The sequence below is a fragment of the Lucilia sericata genome, unplaced genomic scaffold, assembly GCF_015586225.1.
Source record: "Lucilia sericata isolate MDLA Ls3-8-SP2 unplaced genomic scaffold, ASM1558622v1 Contig001746F_arrow, whole genome shotgun sequence".
Classification (NCBI taxonomy): Eukaryota; Metazoa; Arthropoda; class Insecta; order Diptera; family Calliphoridae; genus Lucilia; species Lucilia sericata.
The window spans coordinates 55,550-77,336 of record NW_023995649.1 but is presented as its reverse complement, the minus strand read 5'-3'; the positions used below and the strand labels follow the sequence as shown (position 1 = coordinate 77,336).

The window sequence follows — 21,787 nt, the reverse complement described above, 5'->3', positions numbered from 1 at the left end:
CTAGAACAGAACTAGAACAGAACTAGAACAGAACTAGAACAGAACTAGAACAGAACTAGAACAAACTAGAACAGAACTAGAACAGACTAGAACAGAACTAGAACAGAACTAGAACAGAACTAGAACAGAACTAGAACAGACTAGAACAGAACTAGAACAGAACTAGAACAGAACTAGAACAGAACTAGAACAGAACTAGAACAGAACTAGAACAAACTAGAACAGAACATAGAACAGAACAGAACAGGACAGAACAGAACTAGAACAGATATTTATGTAAATCATGAAATTTTTATAATGAATTTCCTTTACGAATCACAGGGCTTAAAAATGAGTCTAAAAATTTGTTACTACCTACTTCTAGGCAAAAATTTTTAATTTATTACTATTACCCCTCCTGACTCGCTAACGATCATAAATTATAAGCAACGATGAAGAAGAGAAATTAATGTATTTAATATCTTTTTGTCTAAATTTATTGTAGCAGTTATTTCTTGTTTTTTCCAGTCGTGTATTTTCTTTTTATATTTTCTAGAATTATTTGTTTTTTTTTTTTTTGTACTTACCCACTGCTAAAACATTTGTATATCCTTGTAAGCTATAAATTAACAATGTAAATCCGATTAGTATTGCACGTTGATATCGTAGCAACATGTTGCTGCTGTTATTCTGTTAATGTTATAGAAACAACACGAGCGCTAAAATGTTGAAAAGCCTAAAAATTCTTTAAGGCAAACGGTGTTAAATGATTTGGCTGGCGTCTGTTGCAATACTAAATGCTCCTACTGGTGCTGCTGATACTTGATGTTTGTTGTCGTTGTTATTGTTGTTTGTGTAAAATATTCCAATGTGCTGCAGTGTTTTCAAAACAGTTAAGTTTTACAGTTTTATAGACATGTGTGTTTGCAAGTGAGTGTGTATATGTAAAAAAGGATGTCGTTGTGTAAAAATGTATTCGTTTAAGTGTTTGTATGTTTCTGTGTGTTACAATGTCATCAAGTTTTTCCTTGTTTTTATCCTTAAAGACGGCTTATCTTAATGTTTGTAAATGTATTGTAATGATTGCAGTTGTTGTTCTCTCGTTATTCCTTTTGCCTTTTAATGTTTTCATCGAGCTGCTGCTCCTTCTGCAGTTTACTGGCACTTCTTCTCGACTTAATTTCTTATACTGTTCCACATATGCATGTGGCTGTGACTGCTAATGTAGGTTTGAGTAGTTGTTGATGGAAATTATCATAGAAATTTTCTTTTGTAAGAATTTGCAATTTCTTTTTATGTAATTTCTCCTTCTACTGTGTGTTGCAAAAGTTTCTCTTGTTTTTTCTAATAATGTTGTTAATGTTTGCCAATTTTATTTGCATTTATTTTATTTTATAGCTATTTTCTTTACTTATTTCTTAATTTTGTTTTAAATTTAACGTCGTTACTTATTTAATTTGTGTATGTGTTATTTTTTAATTTAAAAAATTGTAGATGTTTTTGGCTTTAACTTAACTTATTAATCTTTGGTAGTATAGATTTATTTGAATAATAAATAATAACAAAATCCTGCAAGGAAAGAAAGAAGAAAAGATTAATTAGTTAAAATGTAAATTTATAACAATTTTGTTAATTAATAATTAGCAAGAGTTATAGAAGATTTAATCTTGTTCCTTTTCAATTAGGCTTATTTAAAAGTACTTTTTTAAAAAACTAAGCACTAGTTCTGTTCTAGTTCTGTTCTAGTTCTGTTCTAGTTCTGTTCTAGTTCTGTTCTAGTTCTGTTCTAGTTCTGTTCTAGTTTGTTCTGTTCTAGTCTTCTAGTTCTGTTCTAGTTCTGTTCTAGTTCTGTTCTAGTTCTGTTCTAGTTCTGTTCTAGTTCTTGTTCTAGTTCTGTTCTAGTTCTGTTCTAGTTCTGTTCTAGTTCTGTTCTAGTTCTGTTCTAGTTCTGTTCTAGTTCTGTTCTAGTTCTGTTCTAGTTCTGTTCTAGTTCTGTTCTAGTTCTGTTCTAGTTCTGTTCTAGTTCTGTTCTAGTTCTGTTCTAGTTCTGTTCTAGTTCTGTTCTAGTTCTGTTCTAGTTCTGTTCTAGTTCTGTTCTAGTTCTGTTCTAGTTCTGTTCTAGTTCTGTTCTAGTTCTGTTCTAGTTCTGTTCTAGTTCTGTTCTAGTTCTGTTCTAGTTCTGTTGTAGTTCTGTTCTAGTTCTGTTCTAGTTCTGTTCTAGTTCTGTTCTAGTTCTGTTCTAGTTCTGTTCTAGTTCTGTTCTAGTCTTTCTGTGTTCTAGTTCTGTTCTAGTTCTGTTCTAGTTCTGTTCTAGTTCTGTTCTAGTTCTGTTCTAGTTCTGTTCTAGTTCTGTTCTAGTTCTGTTCTAGTTCTGTTCTAGTTCTGTTCTAGTTCTGTTCTAGTTCTGTTCTAGTTCTGTTCTAGTTCTGTTCTAGTTCTGTTCTAGTTCTGTTCTAGTTCTGTTCTAGTTCTGTTCTAGTTCTGTTCTAGTTCTGTTCTAGTTCTGTTCTAGTTCTAGTTCTGTTCTAGTTCTGTTCTAGTTCTGTTCTAGTTCTGTTCTAGTTCTGTTCTAGTTCTGTTCTAGTTCTGTTCTAGTTCTGTTCTAGTTCTGTTCTAGTTCTGTTCTAGTTCTGTTCTAGTTCTGTTCTAGTTCTGTTCTAGTTCTGTTCTAGTTCTGTTCTAGTTCTGTTCTAGTTCTGTTCTAGTTCTGTTCTAGTTCTGTTCTAGTTCTGTTCTAGTTCTGTTCTAGTTCTGTTCTAGTTCTGTTCTAGTTCTGTTCTAGTTCTGTTCTAGTTCTGTTCTAGTTCTGTTCTAGTTCTGTTCTAGTTCTGTTCTAGTTCTGTTCTAGTTCTGTTCTAGTTCTGTTCTAGTTCTGTTCTAGTTCTGTTCTAGTTCTGTTCTAGTTCTGTTCTAGTTCTGTTCTAGTTCTGTTCTAGTTCTGTTCTAGTTCTGTTCTAGTTCTGTTCTAGTTCTGTTCTAGTTCTGTTCTAGTTCTGTTCTAGTTCTGTTCTAGTTCTGTTCTAGTTCTGTTCTAGTTCTGTTCTAGTTCTGTTCTAGTTCTGTTCTAGTTCTGTTCTAGTTCTGTTCTAGTTCTGTTCTAGTTCTGTTCTAGTTCTGTTCTAGTTCTGTTCTAGTTCTGTTCTAGTTCTGTTCTAGTTCTGTTCTAGTTCTGTTCTAGTTCTGTTCTAGTTCTGTTCTAGTTCTGTTCTAGTTCTGTTCTAGTTCTGTTCTGTTCTAGTTCTGTTCTAGTACTGTTCTAGTTCTGTTCTAGTTCTGTTCTGTTCTAGTTCTGTTCTACTTCTGTTCTAGTTCTGTTCTAGTTCTGTTCTAGTTCTGTTCTAGTTCTGTTCTAGTTCTGTTCTAGTTCTGTTCTAGTTCTGTTCTAGTTCTGTTCTAGTTCTGTTCTAGTTCTGTTCTAGTTCTGTTCTAGTTCTGTTCTAGTTCTGTTCTAGTTCTGTTCTAGTTCTGTTCTAGTTCTGTTCTAGTTCTGTTCTAGTTCTGTTCTAGTTCTGTTCTAGTTCTGTTCTAGTTCTGTTCTAGTTCTGTTCTAGTTCTGTTCTAGTTCTGTTCTAGTTCTGTTCTAGTTCTGTTCTAGTTCTGTTCTAGTTCTGTTCTAGTTCTGTTATAATTCTATTCTAGTTCTGTTCTAGTTCTGTTCTAGTTCTGTTCTAGTTCTGTTTCTAGTTCTGTTCTAGTTCTGTTCTAGTTCTGTTCTAGTTCTGTTCTAGTTCTGTTCTAGTTCTGTTCTAGTTCTGTTCTAGTTCTGTTCTAGTTCTAGTTCTGTTCTAGTTCTGTTCTAGTTCTGTTCTAGTTCTGTTCTAGTTCTGTTCTAGTTCTGTTCTAGTTCTGTTCTAGTTCTGTTCTAGTTCTGTTCTAGTTCTGTTCTAGTTCTGTTCTAGTTCTGTTCTAGTTCTGTTCTACTTCTGTTCTAGTTCTGTTCTAGTTATGTTCTAGTTCTGTTCTAGTTCTGTTCTAGTTCTGTTCTAGTTCTGTTCTAGTTCTGTTCTAGTTCTGTTCTAGTTCTGTTCTAGTTCTGTTCTAGTTCTAGTTCTGTTCTAGTTCTGTTCTGGATCTTTTCTAGTTCTAGTTCTAGTTCTGTTCTAGTTCTGTTCTAGTTCTGTTCTAGTTCTGTTCTAGTTCTGTTCTAGTTCTGTTCTAGTTCTGTTCTAGTTCTAGTTCTAGTTCTAGTTCTAGTTCTGTTCTAGTTCTGTTCTAAGTCTGTTCTATTTCTGTTCTAGTTCTGTTCTAGTTCTGTTCTAGTTCTGTTCTAGTTCTGTTCTAGTTCTGTTCCAGTTCTGTTCTAGTTCTGTTCTAGTTCTGTTCTAGTTCTGTTCTAGTTCTGTTTTAGTTCTGTTCTAGTTCTTTCTAGTTCTGTTCTAGTTCTGTTCTAGTTCTGTTCTAGTTCTGTTCTAGTTGTATTTTACTTCTAGTTGGTACCAAACTACAATTTTGGTTATAAATATTAAACTGTAACCAAATTTTTCTTTAAGGTGGCAGTAGTAGTTGAAAATATAATTCAAATATCAAGTTAGTTTTCAAAATTTATATAAAAAAATTTTTTAAAAAATATTTTGTAAACAAATAAAATTTTTAGTGAAATTTCAATATAAATCAACAAAAAAATTAAAATATATATTTAAAAAACTAAATTCTTAGTATTCTTAATAATGGTTTTAACACAATTTCTCAAAATGCCCCTTCTCTTGGGGCGTTGGGTAAATCGGGCTTTCAGTTCAGCAGTCACCTTAACCCCCGTTAATAACCTACAACAACAGCAGCTACGTTCTAAAGCTACAAAAATGGATTGCAAACATCTGGAGCCCAAGTGTGGGGATCGTTTTAAGCAAGAACCCTGTAATCCCCGACAAGTGGATATTATATTAAAACAACCTGCTCCAGAACCTTTACCCATACAAAAACGTGCCATTAAATTAAAACATCCTATGGAATGCTGCGGCAATCCTTGTAAAGATGCCTATCCACGTTTTGATTTATTGTACTATAAACGTAGTGATAAACTAAATCGTGAGTATCAACAAACCTGGGCGGAATGTCCAGAATTGATAAGAAAACCTAAGGTTATTTGCTGTTATGATAAAATCAAACAACCCAAATGGCCAAAAAGACCACGTAAACATAGGCCACAAACGGCTTGTGAGCAAACCTGTTCTAGTGCTCATTATAAATGTCCTCGCATGACTATGGAGGGTTGTCGTTCGGCCCACATACCACCCAAATGTAGACCCACCAAAACTAAATCCAACTGTAAGAAACGTAAAGCTCCCTTTCCCGCTTATTCAGAATGTTCACGTAAATTACCTAGACCCAGACATCCCATAGAATGTCGCTGCCTGCTTACACCCTCTATGTGTGAGGTATGGGTACATCATTTTAAAATGCAAAGAATAAAGAAAATAAATTTATGTTAAGTTTAAGTTTAAGATTTTAACGGAAGTCTTAGATTGAAATTTAATAGAAATTTTATTTCTTTAGTCAAATGTAATTTAAAAAGGATTTGGTTTAGGAATATTGAATATAAAATTTTTGTAACAAAATATTATTATTAATTTTGTCTTAAAATAATAATAAAATTATTCTAATTTTTAGCAAACAAAATCAAGCATAACAAAGTTTTTCCCTTACAATACACACATAAACAATTTATGCATTAATAATTGTAGCATATTTTTAGGCCTCATTGATTTTTGCATGAAATAAAAGGAAAAAAGAGATTTGTGTTTAAGAAAACAAGCTTGTTTTGAAAGGTGAAGAAACTTTTTCTTATTCTTATATAAAACTGTACAATTAGTAAGTAAAGGCATTTTTTATGCTTGAACAAATTTCTTTTCCCCTAAAAAAAAAAAGAAAAAAAAAAACTTTTTCATTCAAGCCTAAAAACTTATACTCGTTTACATATTTACAATATCTTTAAGTATTTGTTTGGCATTATGTGAAGGCGTTTGGTTGTAAAGAAAGAAAAAAGAAAATGTATTGAATAGTTTCTTTTGAGAAATTTAACTTTGAAATCGAAGATATAAAAGAGGATGTTGATTGTTTTGGTTTTATACAAAAGAAAGAAAAACTTAAAATGTTATTTGTATTGTGAGATTATTGTTATATCCTCAGATAAACATCCAGGGCTATGAGAAGATAAAATTTCTAAATATTTTTCTCTGAGATTTTCTTCATTTTTATAGCAAGGCTAGGTCGACCATGTAATACCGTACACCAGTTATAAAAATAAAATGTGATTTAGTGTTCATAAGGACATTTAAGTCAAATTTTGATGGGGGCCTTTGTATAGGAGCTAGGGTCAAATGAGGCCCCATAATTATAATGTTCATGAGGATCATCAAGGCTAGTATAGAACTTGGTTTTGTAGCTCTTTGTCGATATACGTGTATATTAAACATAACTATGAACTTAAAAGCCCTATTCGGGGGTTCAGTTGTATGGGGGCTAGGTGAAATAATGGACTTATGTTGACTATTTTCAATAGGCTTCGTCTCTAGTACTATAGAAGATCATGTGCAAAATTTCATTGAATTATCTTCAAAAGTGCGACCTATAGTTTTATAACTTGGTTTTGCAGCATTCAGTTGTATGGGGCTAGGTCAAATATTGGACCGATATTACCCATTTTCAATAGGATTCGCCTCTAATACAATAGAAGATCATGTGCAAAATTTCATTGAATTATCTTCAAAATTGCGACCAGCAGTTTGATTACAAGGTCTACATAGATGGATGGGCGGACGCACAGACAGACAGACGGACAGAAATATCTAAAGCTCAGAAAATGATTCTAAGCCGATTGGTGTACTTAAAGGTGGGTATAGGACAATATAATATATACACACAATATTATATACAAACTTCAGCACATGCCCAATATACCCTTCCCACTAAAGTAAATTTATAAGTAAATTTATACAGTTTGTCACTGTCTAAGTAATTATGGATTTAAAAATCCTCTAAATCGGTTGAGTAGAAAGCAAGTTATATAACAATTTATAAGACAAACTCCAAAAAAAAGACATAAAAATCAATTTAAAGCGCCTTTTAGGTAGGCTCTAGAAATTAGTGAATACTCTAACAGTAAATTCTAGAGTTATGAAAGTTTCAGGTGTTTCAAAAAGTGATAAAATCGGTTTGTAATATAAAGATTCTGAATTAAAGAGTTTTTGAGTTATAACATGTTAATGTCCCTTAAAGATATGCTCTAGAAATTTATCTACATTATACCACCTAGATTTATACCTAGTATCCTAGTTTCCCGTAACTTCTAACCATCTTTAAAGAGTGTTATGTTATATGTTTTTTTGTATATTTACAAAATTATGTTTATTTTTTTCATTTCAACCATAATACAACAAAATGACTCATCACTTACATACCTACATCTCTACAAACATCTACATACATACATATGTATATGATTAAGCTTATATAGAAACAAATTTTGTTAAAAAAAATTACAATGAATGCCAATGAATAGATTGATATTTCATTAAGATTGTTTGTTGTCTATTCTTTCTTTTATTTATTTGCAAAATTTTTGTCTTCTTTTTACAAAAAAGTCGGAAAATAGAATTGTTTACCAGTTTTTTATTTCACTTTATTTTTCAAATGTTTACAGGGTTTTCCAAAAGAAGAGATTGATTGAAGAGAAATTGATTACTCTAAAGCAGCGAAACACAGTGAGCTCTCAAATAAGCTCACTCTCAAATGAGCTCTGCCCTTCGCTGCTCTAAAGCAGCGATAGGCAGAGGGTAAAAAAATGCTCTCTAACTGGTTTAGTTTGCTGTTTACACATATATGTGAGCTTATCAGCCTTTGAAATCAAGAGTAGAAAAAAGTTCTCATGAGAGCTCCTTACATATCATTGCTTTAAAGTAAGATTCTCAGTCAGCATCAAGCCGCCGTAAAGAAAGTGGGCACTCTTGCTCTCTCTTTGCTACTAATGTTGGTTCAATTCTCCATTCTCTTGTGCAAACAAATTCGTGAGAGAGTTGAGTATATTAATGATCTATATTATATGCAATACGCGTGGATATTATTGTAATAGAGAATACCCAGGTGGTTGAAACTAAATCAGATCACATAGGATGGTGAGCAATTTGATTCAAAGAATTCGTAAGTTGTGAGTGATCTGAGTCAGTGTAATTGATCAGATCATTAGTGCCAAAAATTTCTTGAGAGAGTAAACAGAATTAATGATCATCAAATATTTACGATTCTTAACGATTTAGCTTTTACTTTTACTTGAGCAAATCGCGTTCAGAGAATGCAAAAACTTAGTAAGAGAGTTGATGATAGCAACGATCTCATTATAGATTTATGCCAATAATGCTGTGATCGGCAGTATGGGAATCATTTCCAAAACATCCAGCTAAAGTCATTATCTGACTTGTTTCTGAAATAAAATTAGATCAAATCGAGTAAAGTTTGTTTAAAAATTTCATGAGATAGTTGACAATTCTAATGATCTTGTTCAATGGCAAAACATGTTTCAGAAACTGTGCAAAAATTTCGTGAGATACGATCTCAGTTATCGTATGATGCCTTTTCAGAAACTGTGCAAAAATTTCGTGAGATACAATCTCAGTTATCGTATGATGCCTTTTGACGATCTTGCGACCCAGAGATTTGATTTTTTAAACTTGTTTATAGAATTCAATCAATCGTGTTGTTCTGCTTGTGTAAAGGTGCAAAGTTTTGTTATTTGACTTCCGTGATCATTTTTTAAGGATCAAAGATCAAAATATCAACTGCATTTTAACTGTTTGCTGTGTGTTGGAAGTCATTTTAAAGATCTACTATGTATAATAGTCTCATTATACAGTGCTTCTGTATGAAATGAAATCATATTAATAGAGTTTTTCGATTTCATTTCTTAAAATAACACTTTTAGTTAAACCACCTTTTAACTAAAAATATTGAGAGGAAATAGCAAGAATATGATACTTCCGTTCTAAATATGAAATCTACACATAATAAATAGTACAAATATATAAAAAAAGTTTTAAGAAAAATAAATGAAGCTTTATTAACACAATAGTTCTCCTTCCCATATATATTCCAAGTTATAGGTATTTGTGGTATATAACGAATTGTTGGGATGTTGGTAACCAAAAAAGGAAAATTAAACCACAATTAATTGAAATGTCTTTTAGTCATGAGATTTTTCCAAGTGATATACAAGATCGGATATGATGTACTAGTTCGTGCTGATCATGTGAAATCAATGCTAACAGATTCAAACTAGATGTGATATAGAGAGTTTACAGAGAGTTGCAGGAACAGCTGGATAGATTAGTAAATCAGCAAGATAGACTAGAGAAATTTGTGTCGCCTACCTTTACCTCCGATCTAAAGGATCGGATATGATGTATTAGTTCATACTGATCATGTCAGATCAATGATAACAGATTTAAACTAGATGTGATATAAAGAGTTGACAGAGAATTGCAGGAACTACTAGTGAATCAGTAAAATAGACTAGAGAAACTTTTGTCGAATACCTTTATTTTGAATCAAAACTGTTGGGTGAACTAGTTCCAAAAACTAATCCACAAGATCGAACATGATGAACTAGTTCCTTTTATTCCCTTGAGACAAGTGGATCTATATTCGAATTATGTGTTAAAAACTAGAATAGATCTAATATGATAAACTAGTTCCTTATATTCCTTTTTGAAAAACTTCAGAACTAGTTCTCATACTTGATTTCTAACTATCAGGCTTCTCTTGATTCGTTTAGGCCTAGCAAAAAAAACTATAAATTATTTTGCAACTTCTGTTTAGACTTTCTTAAACATAATAAATTGTCACATATATTTTATTCATATATATATGTATTTTTTATTTTCTTGTTTACCACTACTTTGTCCAACCAACTGGAGTCAACTAAATAGTTGAACAGTAAAAAAAGTATATAATATAATCCAACTCAACTAAACTCTAAACAAAAAACGTGACTTTTCGTAGTTATTCATCAGGCCAACAAAATACAATTTTGTCTAAATGATTTAGTCTGACTAGCTGCTGTCTGTCTGTCTATTTTGCTTTCAATTTGTGCAAAATTATTTATATACTATACAGACACAAACACACACACACACTAACATGTGTACATGACCAATATGTATTTTAACATAAAAACCCGCTAGTTTTCGATGGACTAGTTACTGGACTAATGAAAATGGGATCAATACTACAACTAGCCTATTGAAATTGCAGATATAGAAACACTATTTTTACCACAACTTGTTTGCACAAACAGAACTCGATTTGATCTAAGTTTTTAGAAACTTGTGGATCTCGCTCACATCATTTTCAGAGCGAATCATTAGTATCGTGAGTATTGTTAACTCTCAAACTGTTCACGATCTACGCAAGTTCAACGATACGATATCAAAACATCTTTCGCAAATGAGTTGCGAATCGTAGATAACTGTGATCGCTAATAACGAAATTTTTAAAGAAATTGTTCGCGATTTAATTTGACATGTCTCGAAAATGATTCGCATGATCATACTGTAACAATGTTTCAGAAATGATTGGCCTATTCTAAGGTCAAAACATCTTAAGCAAATCTTAAGCAAAGAAAGATGAAAGATGTGATCGTAGATATTGGCACAAACACAACACAATCAGCGATATCTGAAATCTTAAAAAGGGGTTCGTCTCCTCTAAAAGAACTTTGGGTTGTTTGTTTAGCAAAGAAATTGACAAAGTATGGGTATTTATTAACAAAGATATAAATCTTTATAGTAGAGTTTTTTGTTAGTAGTTTATTTTAATAATAATAGAAGTGATGAAAAAACTCACTAGATTGAAATATAGTGGGGAGTTTTTTCAGATGATATAAGTATAATATATTTTCCAGATTAAACTAATATTTAGTTTTTGTAAGTCAAAGATTTTTAGATAATATAAGTGATAATTGCCTATAATTAGATAAAATATTTATAAAACAGAGAAAGCTCTTGAAAACCTATATCAAATTTCTTTCAAGAGAGATCAACAAATATTAGGTAATATAAGATTTATTGTGAATGCTTAATTTCAAACCCCTAGGTTGACTATCTAATGCAGGACCAGTGGCAGTTCGGTGAGCCAACACTTTTCCTGAATTGCCTGAAATCGTCATAACAGTTCCACTTTGCCAATGATTAATCTAACAGTGCGAGAATGTCAGCTAAAGTTGACAGAATTTATATAAGTGAAGCGTATTCCAGAGAGAGTGTCATATCTCTTCGTCAGTGATCAGAGCAAGATCTGGACTATAAAGCTGATGAAGCAAAACTTTCTAACCGCTTCTTTCAAAATAGTTTATGTTAGCTAAAGTTAATTGAATTTAAACAAGTGAAGCGAATCTCAGAGAGAGCGTCATATCCTTAGAGAGTATCGATGGACACAGATAATAGTCGGACTGAGGAAGATCTGGACTTTCTGATGAAGAAAAACCTTTTAACCGCTTCATTATAAATAGTTCTTAACAGATATTGTAGCATGAGGCGGAGTCGAGGATAAAAATCCTACTGCTAGCAAACAATTTGAAATTGAAATTTTGTGTAAATCGCAATCATGAGATAACATCATTGTCAGCACAACCAGATGATCGGTGATTATTACGTTAAAGTGATCCGAGTAACATGGAATTCGAAAAACATATAATGAAAGAAGACAAATGAACTTTCCGACACATTTTGTGTGTATACATGAAGAAGGAAGAGAACGCATGAGAGAGCTTTCTTCTGATATTGAGTCTAAAGAAACGTCATTGTAAAGAATCTATATTCCCTACGGAATGGAAAAAAACAGCAAATACTCTTTATTATTGAAAACCCTTTTATAAGGAGCATCAGGTTAAGTCCGATCGATTAACATTGAGAGAGACGAGTAATACGAAAATAATGAGAGAATATCTACAAATCTAAATAGATAGAGACAGAGAGAGTTAAAGTGAAAGTGTGAGAGCAAGCAGTTCATGAGAGAACTTCAGACGATATCAAAAAGATATGTATAATTGGGAATTAATGAGTAAGTATCTGTGTATCTCACACATATAGAAACAGAGAGAGACATGTGAACTACTGAGATTTAGAGTTAATAAGATAATATGTGTATATCATAATCAGTTATCGGTACAGCGAGCTAAGAGCTCATTAGTGACCTCTTTGCCAACACACAGCAGAGCAGAGCGAACGTTTAAAACTCTCATGAGATTTAAAACTAAATAGAAAATATGTGTGTATCATAATCAGTTATAGGTACAGAGAGCTCATGAGTGAACTCTTTGGCAATACAGAGCCGGCGCGTATGTTTAGATAGGTATGAATACAAGATAGTTCTCTCTTTAGATTTAAAGTCAATGATAGAATATCTGTGTATCTAAAACATATATTAATAGAGAGTGACAACTGAGTTTTTCTAAGTAGTAAGTGAGGAAAAAAAAAAGAGGAAGAAAGAGAGCTTCCTGTTGTTACAAATACTCCTCATCGGAAGGAAACTTTGAACTTGAGAAACTCCTTAAAAATCATTGGATTATCGAAAATTAAATGAGTAGAGCCGACTGGTTTTCGTAAAGAAATCCTTAGCAGAGAGTGAGTTGTTTAATTGTGAGAGACTGCGAACGTGCGAGAGAGAATGCAAATGACAACTGCTGGCAATAGTACGTATTAAAGCTCAACTGTCCAGACCAGCGATAGGCAGAGAGTAAAAACATAAATTTCTAATGAATTTGGTCTGTTTTTTATACATTCGTGAGCATGAGAAGTGTGAAAGCTGAAGTTCATGAAAGCTTATCAGAGAGAAAGCTTAAGTGCCAGAAAACTTATCAGAAAGATCGTTGTGTATCGTTGATCCCGATTGATGGACTCTTGAAAGAGAGTTAGAGTATGTTAGATTAGGTTACGCGGGTTGTTCGCTAGTTCAGCGAGTTCACTCGGAGGCCTTGTGGCCCATTGTAATACCCTTAGAATTACCATTCCCTAATATTGAGAGAATGATAATGGGTTTTCTCCCAAATTTCGTTTACTGCTTAGTTCGTTCGGTCTCCGTGGAAACCAGCCGGTGCTTTTAATAAACCGATCATGTTTATTAGTGACGCATCTCTGAGACAGTCTAGATCATGGAAAAGAGCTCTACCAAGATAGAGTAGTCTGTGATCTTGTAAGGCTGTGCAGTCACATAGAAGGTGTTGTACCAATTCCACTATAGTAGCTATAGTAGCTATAATTTGGGTAGCTCATACGTTCCAACATATGCCCAATCATACAGTGCCCAGTTATTATACCAGTTAGAAGCCTAATCGAGTTCTTTATAAGAGACAAGATAGTCCTAGTTCTATCTGTTGTCAGAGTGGGCCACAGCAGTCTCGATATTCTACAAGTGGTGATATTTGACCACCTGAGTTCCGTTTTACTCAAAGCCCATTCATCTATCAATTTTGATAGGGTTGTCAGGGGATTGAGAATATCCTTTTGCGCAAGGGTTAAGTCTAGGGATGACCCTTTGGTTGCCTCGTGGATGACCTCATGTCCTGGAACTCATATCAACTCAACGTGATGTTGTGTCAGTTGTGCCACAGCAGTTGTATAAATGGCATTGTGCATTGTGTATCGCAGCTGTATAAATGGCAATATCTCTGCTTGAAGGACCGTACAGGTGTCAGGTAGTCGAAGAGACGTCAGAAGATTTAGTTTTTCGGAGAATATTCCCTTTCCCGTGCCCCTTTCTCTCTTTGAGTCATCAGTAAAGTTTGTGATCACGTAGTCCGTTAGGACAGTGTTCGCGGCCCAATCATCCCGTGTCGGTATTTTAGTCTTGAATGACCTATTAAAATTCAGTGTAAATAGAATGTTTCCTGCCCCATGACTGGCCTGCCTAGGATGGTGCCATGATCAATGCGGTTGTGCTTCAATCCGTTCGACTGTTTAAGCCGTAGAGCAGATTTAGCATAAATGCATTTGATGTATATATCAAGGAAAGTTATATTTAGCATCGTCTCTAGACTAGCCTGAGGGGTGGAACTCAAACAGCCAGTGATTGCAAGACATGCTAATCTTTGTATCTTGTTTAGAATAGAGATGTAAGTCTTGGTATCCACTGCTCTCCACCAAATAAAAGCACTGTAGGTCAAAATAGGTCTTATGACTGCGGTGTACATCCAGTGCACAATGTATTGTTTAAGACCCCATCTTTTCCCAAAGGTTTTCTTACATATATAGAAGGTACATAATGACTTCTTCATTCGAGTAGATCTTTCTTTTTATTTTGGATTTTATGTGGAAACTAGTATTTCTAACATTATTAAGACACTTCGGTTTAATATTTAAAATATTTTCTCTTCATTTATTATTTAAAACGAAATAAAATCCTTCTTTTTTAAAAAATTTCCAAAGAATTTACTCCCATCAAACTCTAGCAAATTTTTTCAATTACTTTGCTTAACTAAACATAAATATTTCCCTTAAAACAAATACTATCGCTCTAAATAATCTTCAAACTTTAAGCTTAAATATTTCTTTTGTTTAAACAAATCTTTAGTTTTAATATTTTTTTTTATTTTTTTTTTTAGGAATTTTTCTTTTAATACTTTTACTCCATATACATACAAATTTCTTGCTAATTCTTATAGCTTTTTTTGGTATTTCTTATTTTACTTCTCCTCCCCTAAAATATAAAACTTTTTTCATTAAAATTTCTTTATTTCAAACAACGTCCAGTTGGAAGCAAAAGCTCAGGAAAAAAAGAAATAATTAAAATTTTTCTAAACTTAATAAAATTGCTTAATGATTTTTCAAAACTTTAAGTTTTGCTTAAGTTTTGAAAATAATTTCCTTAAAATATAATTGAACCATTTAATATGATTTAATGAGAAATCAAAAACAATTTCTTTAAATTAAATCACAATAACCAGCACCAGAACCCTAAGGTAAATACATAGTTAGAAACTTTGTTTTAGTCTATGGCTATAACTTTATGTTAAACCTTTTCAGACATTAACTGCCTAAAGGCAATTTCTATTGCTAGCCTTTATGTATACTATATATATGAGTTTGTATTTTAGTAGCCCTAAATGTAGGCTACATAATTTACTTTAGTTTATTGCTAAACAATATTATGTTCTTTAGCTTTGTGTGTATGTGCTATTATTTTTGCTCTAGATGTCTTTATTAATGTTGGTTATTACTTTACATGATGGTTGGTAAGTTTATGGGGGTTAGTTAATAATATTCTGTTTTGACCATACCACATACCCCCAATGGATGGGTTCACATAAGTTTGTTGATTTCATTATGACCAAAGCAACAACTAACTTATTGGACAGGTAACACAACTTTTTTGGTTTTAAGTTTGTTTTGGAAAAAGAAAAACTCAAGTAATTGAGCTGTATTTCTTTTCGAGCTCATTCATTATAAATATATAGAGTGGAGTTTTGGCTTCAATATTTATTTAAGATATTAATGCACAAAAATTAATGAAGCTATTTTTATTATGCAAAAAGGAGTCAGAAGAGTAAGGGGGTCAATTTTTATAAGAGCTCGGAGCTCTTATAAAAACTTTTTATGAAAAAGACGTTTTGTGAAAAAAGCTTTTTTGAAGAAAGCTTTTGTTAAAAAAAACTTTTGTTGAAAAAAGCTTTTGTTGAAAAAACTTTTGTTAAAAAAGCTTTTATAAAAAAAAACTTCTTATGAGTAAAGCTTTTGTTTAAAAACATTTATGAAAAAAAATGGAAAAAGCTTTTGTTAAAAAGACTTTTTATGAAAAATTTAATAAAGAAAACTTTTTATGAAAAATAAAGCTTCTTAAAAGAAACTTTTTATTCAAAAAACTTTTTTAAGAAAACTCTTTATGAAAAAAAGTCTTTTTTGAAGAAAGCTTTTGTTGAAAAAAGCTTTTGTTAAAAAACTTTTATAAGAAAGGCTTTTGTTAAAAACACTTTTTATGAAAAAGCTTTTGGTAAAAATAGATTTTTGAAAAAGCTTTTGTAAAAAAAATTCAAAAATTCTTTTGTTAAAACAATCTTTTTATGAAAATGCTTTAAAAAATTTTTTATAGAAAATGCTTTGAAGAAAATTTTTATGAAAAAGCTTAAAGCTTTTTATGAAAAATGCTCTTTTAAGAAAACTTTTTACGAAAACAGCTTTTTTTCAAGAATAATTATATATAAAGCTTTTTAAGATAACTTTTTATGAAAAAAACCTTATTAAGAAAACTTTTTACGAAAACAGCTTTTTTAAGAATAGTTATATGAAAAAAGCTTAAAAAAAACTTTTTATAACAAAAGCTTATTAAAAAGAACTTTTGAAGAAAAAACATTTCCTAAAAACTTTTCATGAAAAAAGCTTTTTAAGAAAACTCTTTATGAAAAACACTTTTTCTATAAATAAAAAAGCTTTTTCTATGAAATATGCTCTTTCTGTGAAAAAATTTCTTTTTATGAATAAAACTTTTTTATAAAAATCTTTTTCTATGAAAAAATTTATATATGGAGAGATTTTTTCTATGGAAATATTTTTTATTGAAAAACCTTACTCTTTTAAAAAGCTCTTTCTATGAAAAAATACGCTTTATTGTTATGTTTATTTACCTGTTTTCTACCAAAAGATTTTTTCTATAAAAAAATATTATAGAAGGAAAGAAGCTTTTCCTATGAAAAAAGTTTTTACAGGGCACAAAAGCTGTTTCTACGAAAGAAGCTGTTTCTGTGAAAAGCTGTTTCTATGAATAGAAACTTTTTCTATCAAAAAAGTATTTTAAAAAAGTTTGAAAAGTCTTTCTATAAAGGAACTTTATTTACAAAATAGATATTTTTATGAAGAAAAGCTTTTTTTATAATGTATTTATTTAGCAATAAAAACCTTTTTCTATTTCTCAATAAAAAAAGCCTTTTTCTGCTCAAAATGCAATTTCAATGCAATGTAATCTATGCGAAAAGCTTTTTTAAACTTGGTATTAAAATAAGCTTTTTTCTACGAAAAAAAAAAAACTTTACGTCTCTCTTTTCTTTTGACTTTTTCTACAAACTTTTTTCAGGGAGTTTTATTTCGATGTCTTAATACAGGCAGTTAATCCTAAAACTTGATTTAAACTTAAAGGTCAAAGGTTCATAGGTCAAAGTTACTCCATATGTCTAATTACTAAAAGTAAAGTTTAACTTTAGAGATAGCAAATAATGGTGTTACATATGAGCTCTCAAAGGTCCTGTTTCTTTCCTATAAATTCATTTGCAATTCCTACTCTTATGCTGCCTAGTTTTTCTTGTATCCCATGCAGTCCATTTCTTTATTATTTTGACCACTGTTAACGTGGGTCGTTTTAAGTAAAATATAAAAACCTTAGAAAGGTTTAAGTGTTTTTCTTTTTTCTCTTCTATTGCTGGGCATAATAATATTTCAAGGAGATATTGTTTGCATAATTTTTGTTGTTTAACATGCTGTGCTTATTATTTGTATTTTTTTGTTTAGTATACTTTTAGGTACAATATTATTTGTTTATGAGTGTATAACAGTAGGGCGGCTAAGAATTTGGTAATATTTATAAGGAGAATAAATAAAAGAGATATTTATGTAAGAGTGACTTCATCTTTAGAGATTTTAACATTAGTTTGGGGAAATATTCATCAAATGATGTTGATAAAGTTTGGGTTATATGAAAAGTTATAGTTAAATTTGGGAAGGATGGACAAAAACTCTCCTGGTGGCAGTGAGTTACCGATTACTCCTTTAGACATAAATGTATTGAATACTTATAACTATAACTAGTAACTATACCAGCACTATTATATTCTATTTAGTTCTGCCAAACATTTCTCGCCCTAAATTCTATTTTGAAATTTTCTGTAGCCTACTTTTAGGCATATTTCCCTAATTTCTTTTTCATACTACTAAACAATAATCTCTCTCTATATTTATTCTTTTTTCACTATTTTGCTTATGAAACATACAAATATATATCTTTCCCTAAGTCTTTTTTGCTTCATTTAATTATATACACATCATAGTTTTTTTCTACAACATATTTTTAGGTTTTTCCATAATAATTTTTTTTTTCATGCTTGCCTCATTTCTTATCTTGTGTCAATGCCTTATGATTTCTTCTTAAACATAGAATAGTATTTAGTATTTACTTGTTTGCACAAATTGTAATTTTGTTATGGTCATTCTATTATTATTATTGTGATTACTGAGGGTATAGACAATTCAGTCATCTGTAAAGAAAAAGAAATGAAGAAGAACAAATTAGATTTTTCTGTTGAAAAAAAAAATTAATAACAGGGAATTTTTATGGTTAAATATAGAAATAATAAAAAACATATTTATTAGTTTTGCTATTTGGCAAATTTATAAATATCTGTTTATTTATTTATTAAAATTATCTATTTATTGCAAATTTGTAGCATAGCCTACGGGTTTGAATGTATAATATTAGTACTCGTGCTCTATGACCTTGTTAATGTTTGTATTTATATAGTTTTCCCTTTAGATATTAAGTTACCTAAAACAGTTTAATTGATTTGTTATAATAATATTTTTGTTTTTACAATAGTAAGACCTCAACCTTTAATAAATTATTTAATGTTATAGGCCTAAGGATATTTGTAGATTTGTCTATTGTTTGCTGTAAGTGTAGTTGGCAGTTGTAAGATAAAATAAAAAAAACTAATCAAATAAACAGCTTATAAACTGATAATAATGACAGTGATGACAAGTAGAAAAAGCGAATGAAAACTATTTGGGTAAACAGACTTAAACAAAATTGAAAGCCGGGCATTATGATTTAAATGAAAATTATAGCAAAGTTTTAAATTATACGCTAAAATTTAAATCCTTCTATTATCACTTCCCCCCTTAATGTATACTTTATATGTTAAACGCATTTTGGCTTTGCTATGTATGCTTTAGTTTAAGCTAAATAAAAATATGAGAATATTACTGCATTCCAAAAAAAAAAATGTTTATTTTTTCATATTTACATTTATGTCTGGCATGTCTGTAATAGTTTTTTTTTTTTTTTTCGTTTGTTTTAAAACATTTTTGTTTGTTTTATATTGTTACTTTTTGAAACAATCATACATATTTCATTTTAAGCTACACACATGTTTTATAAAAGCTTAATAGAATGAAAAAAACCATAACATACTTTTAGCATTTAAGCGATATTTTTGAGCAACAAACGAAAAAAACGTAACTCGAACCATAACTGACAAGGGGAAGAAATAAAAAAATAACGAGACATGTTAAAAAAAAATAACAGGACTAATAACCCAGCGAAATTAACTGCACTAGAATAGAACTAGAACAGAGCAAGAAGAAAACTAGAACAAGAAATTAGAACAGAACTAGAACAGAACTAGAACAAAACTAGAACTGAACAGAACTAGAAACAGAACTAGAACAGAACTAGAACGAAACTAAGAAACAGGAACTAGAACAGAACTAGAACAGAACTAGAACAGAACTAGAACAGAACTAGAACAGAACTAGAACAGAACTAGAACAGAACTAGAACAGAACTAGAACTAGAACATGAACTAGAACAGAACTAGAACAGAACTAGACAGACTAGAAACAGAACTAGACCAGAACTAGAACTAGAACAGAACTAGAACAGAACTAGACAGAACTAGAACAGAACTAGACAGAACTAGAACAGAACTAGAACAGAACTAGAACAGAACTAGAACAGAACTAGAACAGAACTAGAACAGAACTAGAACAGAACTAGAACAGAACTAGAACAGAACTAGAACAGAACTAGAACAGAACTAAAACAGAACTAGAACATAACTAGAACATAACTAGAACAGAACTAGAACAGAACTAGAACAGAACTAGAACAGAACTAGAACAGAACTAGAACAGAACTAGAACAGAACTAGAACTAGAACAGAACTAGAACAGAACTAGAACAGAACTAGAACAGAACTAGAACAGAACTAGAACTAGAACAGAACTAGAACAGAACAGAACAGAACTAGAACAGAACTAGAACAGAAAACTAGAACAGAACTAGAATAGAACAGAACTAGAACAGAACAGAACTAGAACAGAACTAGAACAGAACTAGAACAGAACTAGAACAGAACTAGAACAGAACTAGAACAGAACTAGAACAGAACTAGAACTGAACTAGAACAGAACTAGAACAGAACTAGAACAGAACTAGAACAGAACTAGAACAGAACTAGAACAGAACTAGAACAGAACTAGAACAGAACTAGAACAGAACTAGAACAGAACTAGAACAGAACAGAACAGAACTAGAACAGAACTAGAACAGAACTAGAACGAACTAGAACAGAACTAGAACAGAACTAGAACAGAACTAGAACAAACTAGAACAGAACTAGAACAGAACTAGAACAGAACTAGAACTAGAACAGAACTAGAACAGAACTAGAACAGAACTAGAACAGAACGAACTAGAACAGAACTAGAACAGAACTAGAACAGAACTAGAACAGAACAGAACTAGAACAGAACTAGAACAGAACTAGAACAGAACTAGAACAGAACTAGAACAGAACTAGAACAGAACTAGAACAGAACTAGAACAGAACTAGAACAGAACTAGAACAGAACTAGAACAGAACTAGAACAGAACTAGAACAGAACTAGAACAGAACTAGAACTGAACTAGAACAGAACTAGAACAGAACTAGAACAGAACTAGAACAGAACTAGAACAGAACTAGAACAGAACTAGAACAGAACTAGAACAGAACTAGAACAAAACTAACTAAAACAGAACCAGAACAGAACTAGAACAGAACTAGAACAGAACTAGAACAGAACTAGAACAAACTAGAACAGAACTAGAACAGAACTAGAACAGAACTAGAACAGAACTAGAACAGAACTAGAACAGAACTAGAACAGAACTAGAACAGAACTAGAACAGAACTAGAACAGAACTAGAAACAGAACAGAACTAGAACAGAACTAGAACAGAACTAGAAAACTAGAACAGAACTAGAACAGAACTAGAACAGAACTAGAACAGAACTAGAACAGAACTAGAACAGAACTAGAACAGAACTAGAAAGAACTAGAACAGAACTAGAACAGAACTAGAACAGAACTAGAACTAGAACAGAACTGAACAGAACTAGAACAGCAGAAACTAGAACCAGAACTAGAACAGAACTAGAACCGAACTAGAACAGCAGAACTAGAACGAATTAGAAACTAGACCAGCCTAGAACTAGAAACAGACACTAGAACAGGAACTAGAACAGAACTAGAACAGAACTAGAACAGAACTAGAAACTAGACAGAACTCGAACAGAACTAGAACATAGAACAGAACTAGAACAGAACTAGAATACGAACAGAACTAGAACAGCACAACTAGAACAGAACTAGAACAGAACTCTAAGAACTAGAACAGAACTAGACCGAAAACTTAGAACAGAATAGAACAAGAACTAGCACAGAACTAGAACAGAACTAGAACAGAACTATAGGAAAATCAGAAACTAGAACAGAACTAGAACAGATCTAGAACAGAACTTAGAACCGATCTAGAACAGAACTAGAAAGAACCAGAAACTAGAACAGAACTAGAACCAGAACTAGAACAGAACTAGAACCGAACTAGAAATCAAGAACGTAGAACAGAACTAGAACAGAACTTAGAACAGAACTAGAACAGAACTAGAACAGAACTAGAACAGCACTAGAACAAAACTTAACTAAAACAGAACCAGAACAGAACTAGAACTAGAACGAACTAGAACAGAACTAGAACAGAAACTAGAACAGAACTAGAACAGAACAGAACTAGAACAGAA

General features: G+C 31.6%; 1 protein-coding gene and 1 long non-coding RNA gene across 3 annotated transcripts in view; one reads left to right on the top strand and one right to left on the bottom strand.

Annotated features, from left to right (window-relative positions):
- Positions 1-984: 984 nt before the first annotated feature.
- Positions 985-21,787, bottom strand: part of LOC119612587 — a 58,450-nt gene continuing 37,647 nt past the window's right edge. Inside the window, exon 2 of one of the 2 annotated variants that reach the window (XR_005232156.1) lies at positions 985-1,548. This is a non-coding gene — a long non-coding RNA (uncharacterized LOC119612587). Of the gene's footprint in view, positions 1,549-18,059; positions 18,203-21,787 lie in introns of those variants that run through there. The other variant, XR_005232155.1, reaches the window with a different exon arrangement.
- LOC119612586 lies at positions 4,495-5,522 on the top strand. Its single transcript, XM_037968396.1, has one exon. The coding sequence runs from the start codon at positions 4,647-4,649 to the stop codon at positions 5,406-5,408; it is 762 nt and encodes a 253-aa protein (XP_037824324.1). The 5' UTR covers positions 4,495-4,646; the 3' UTR covers positions 5,409-5,522.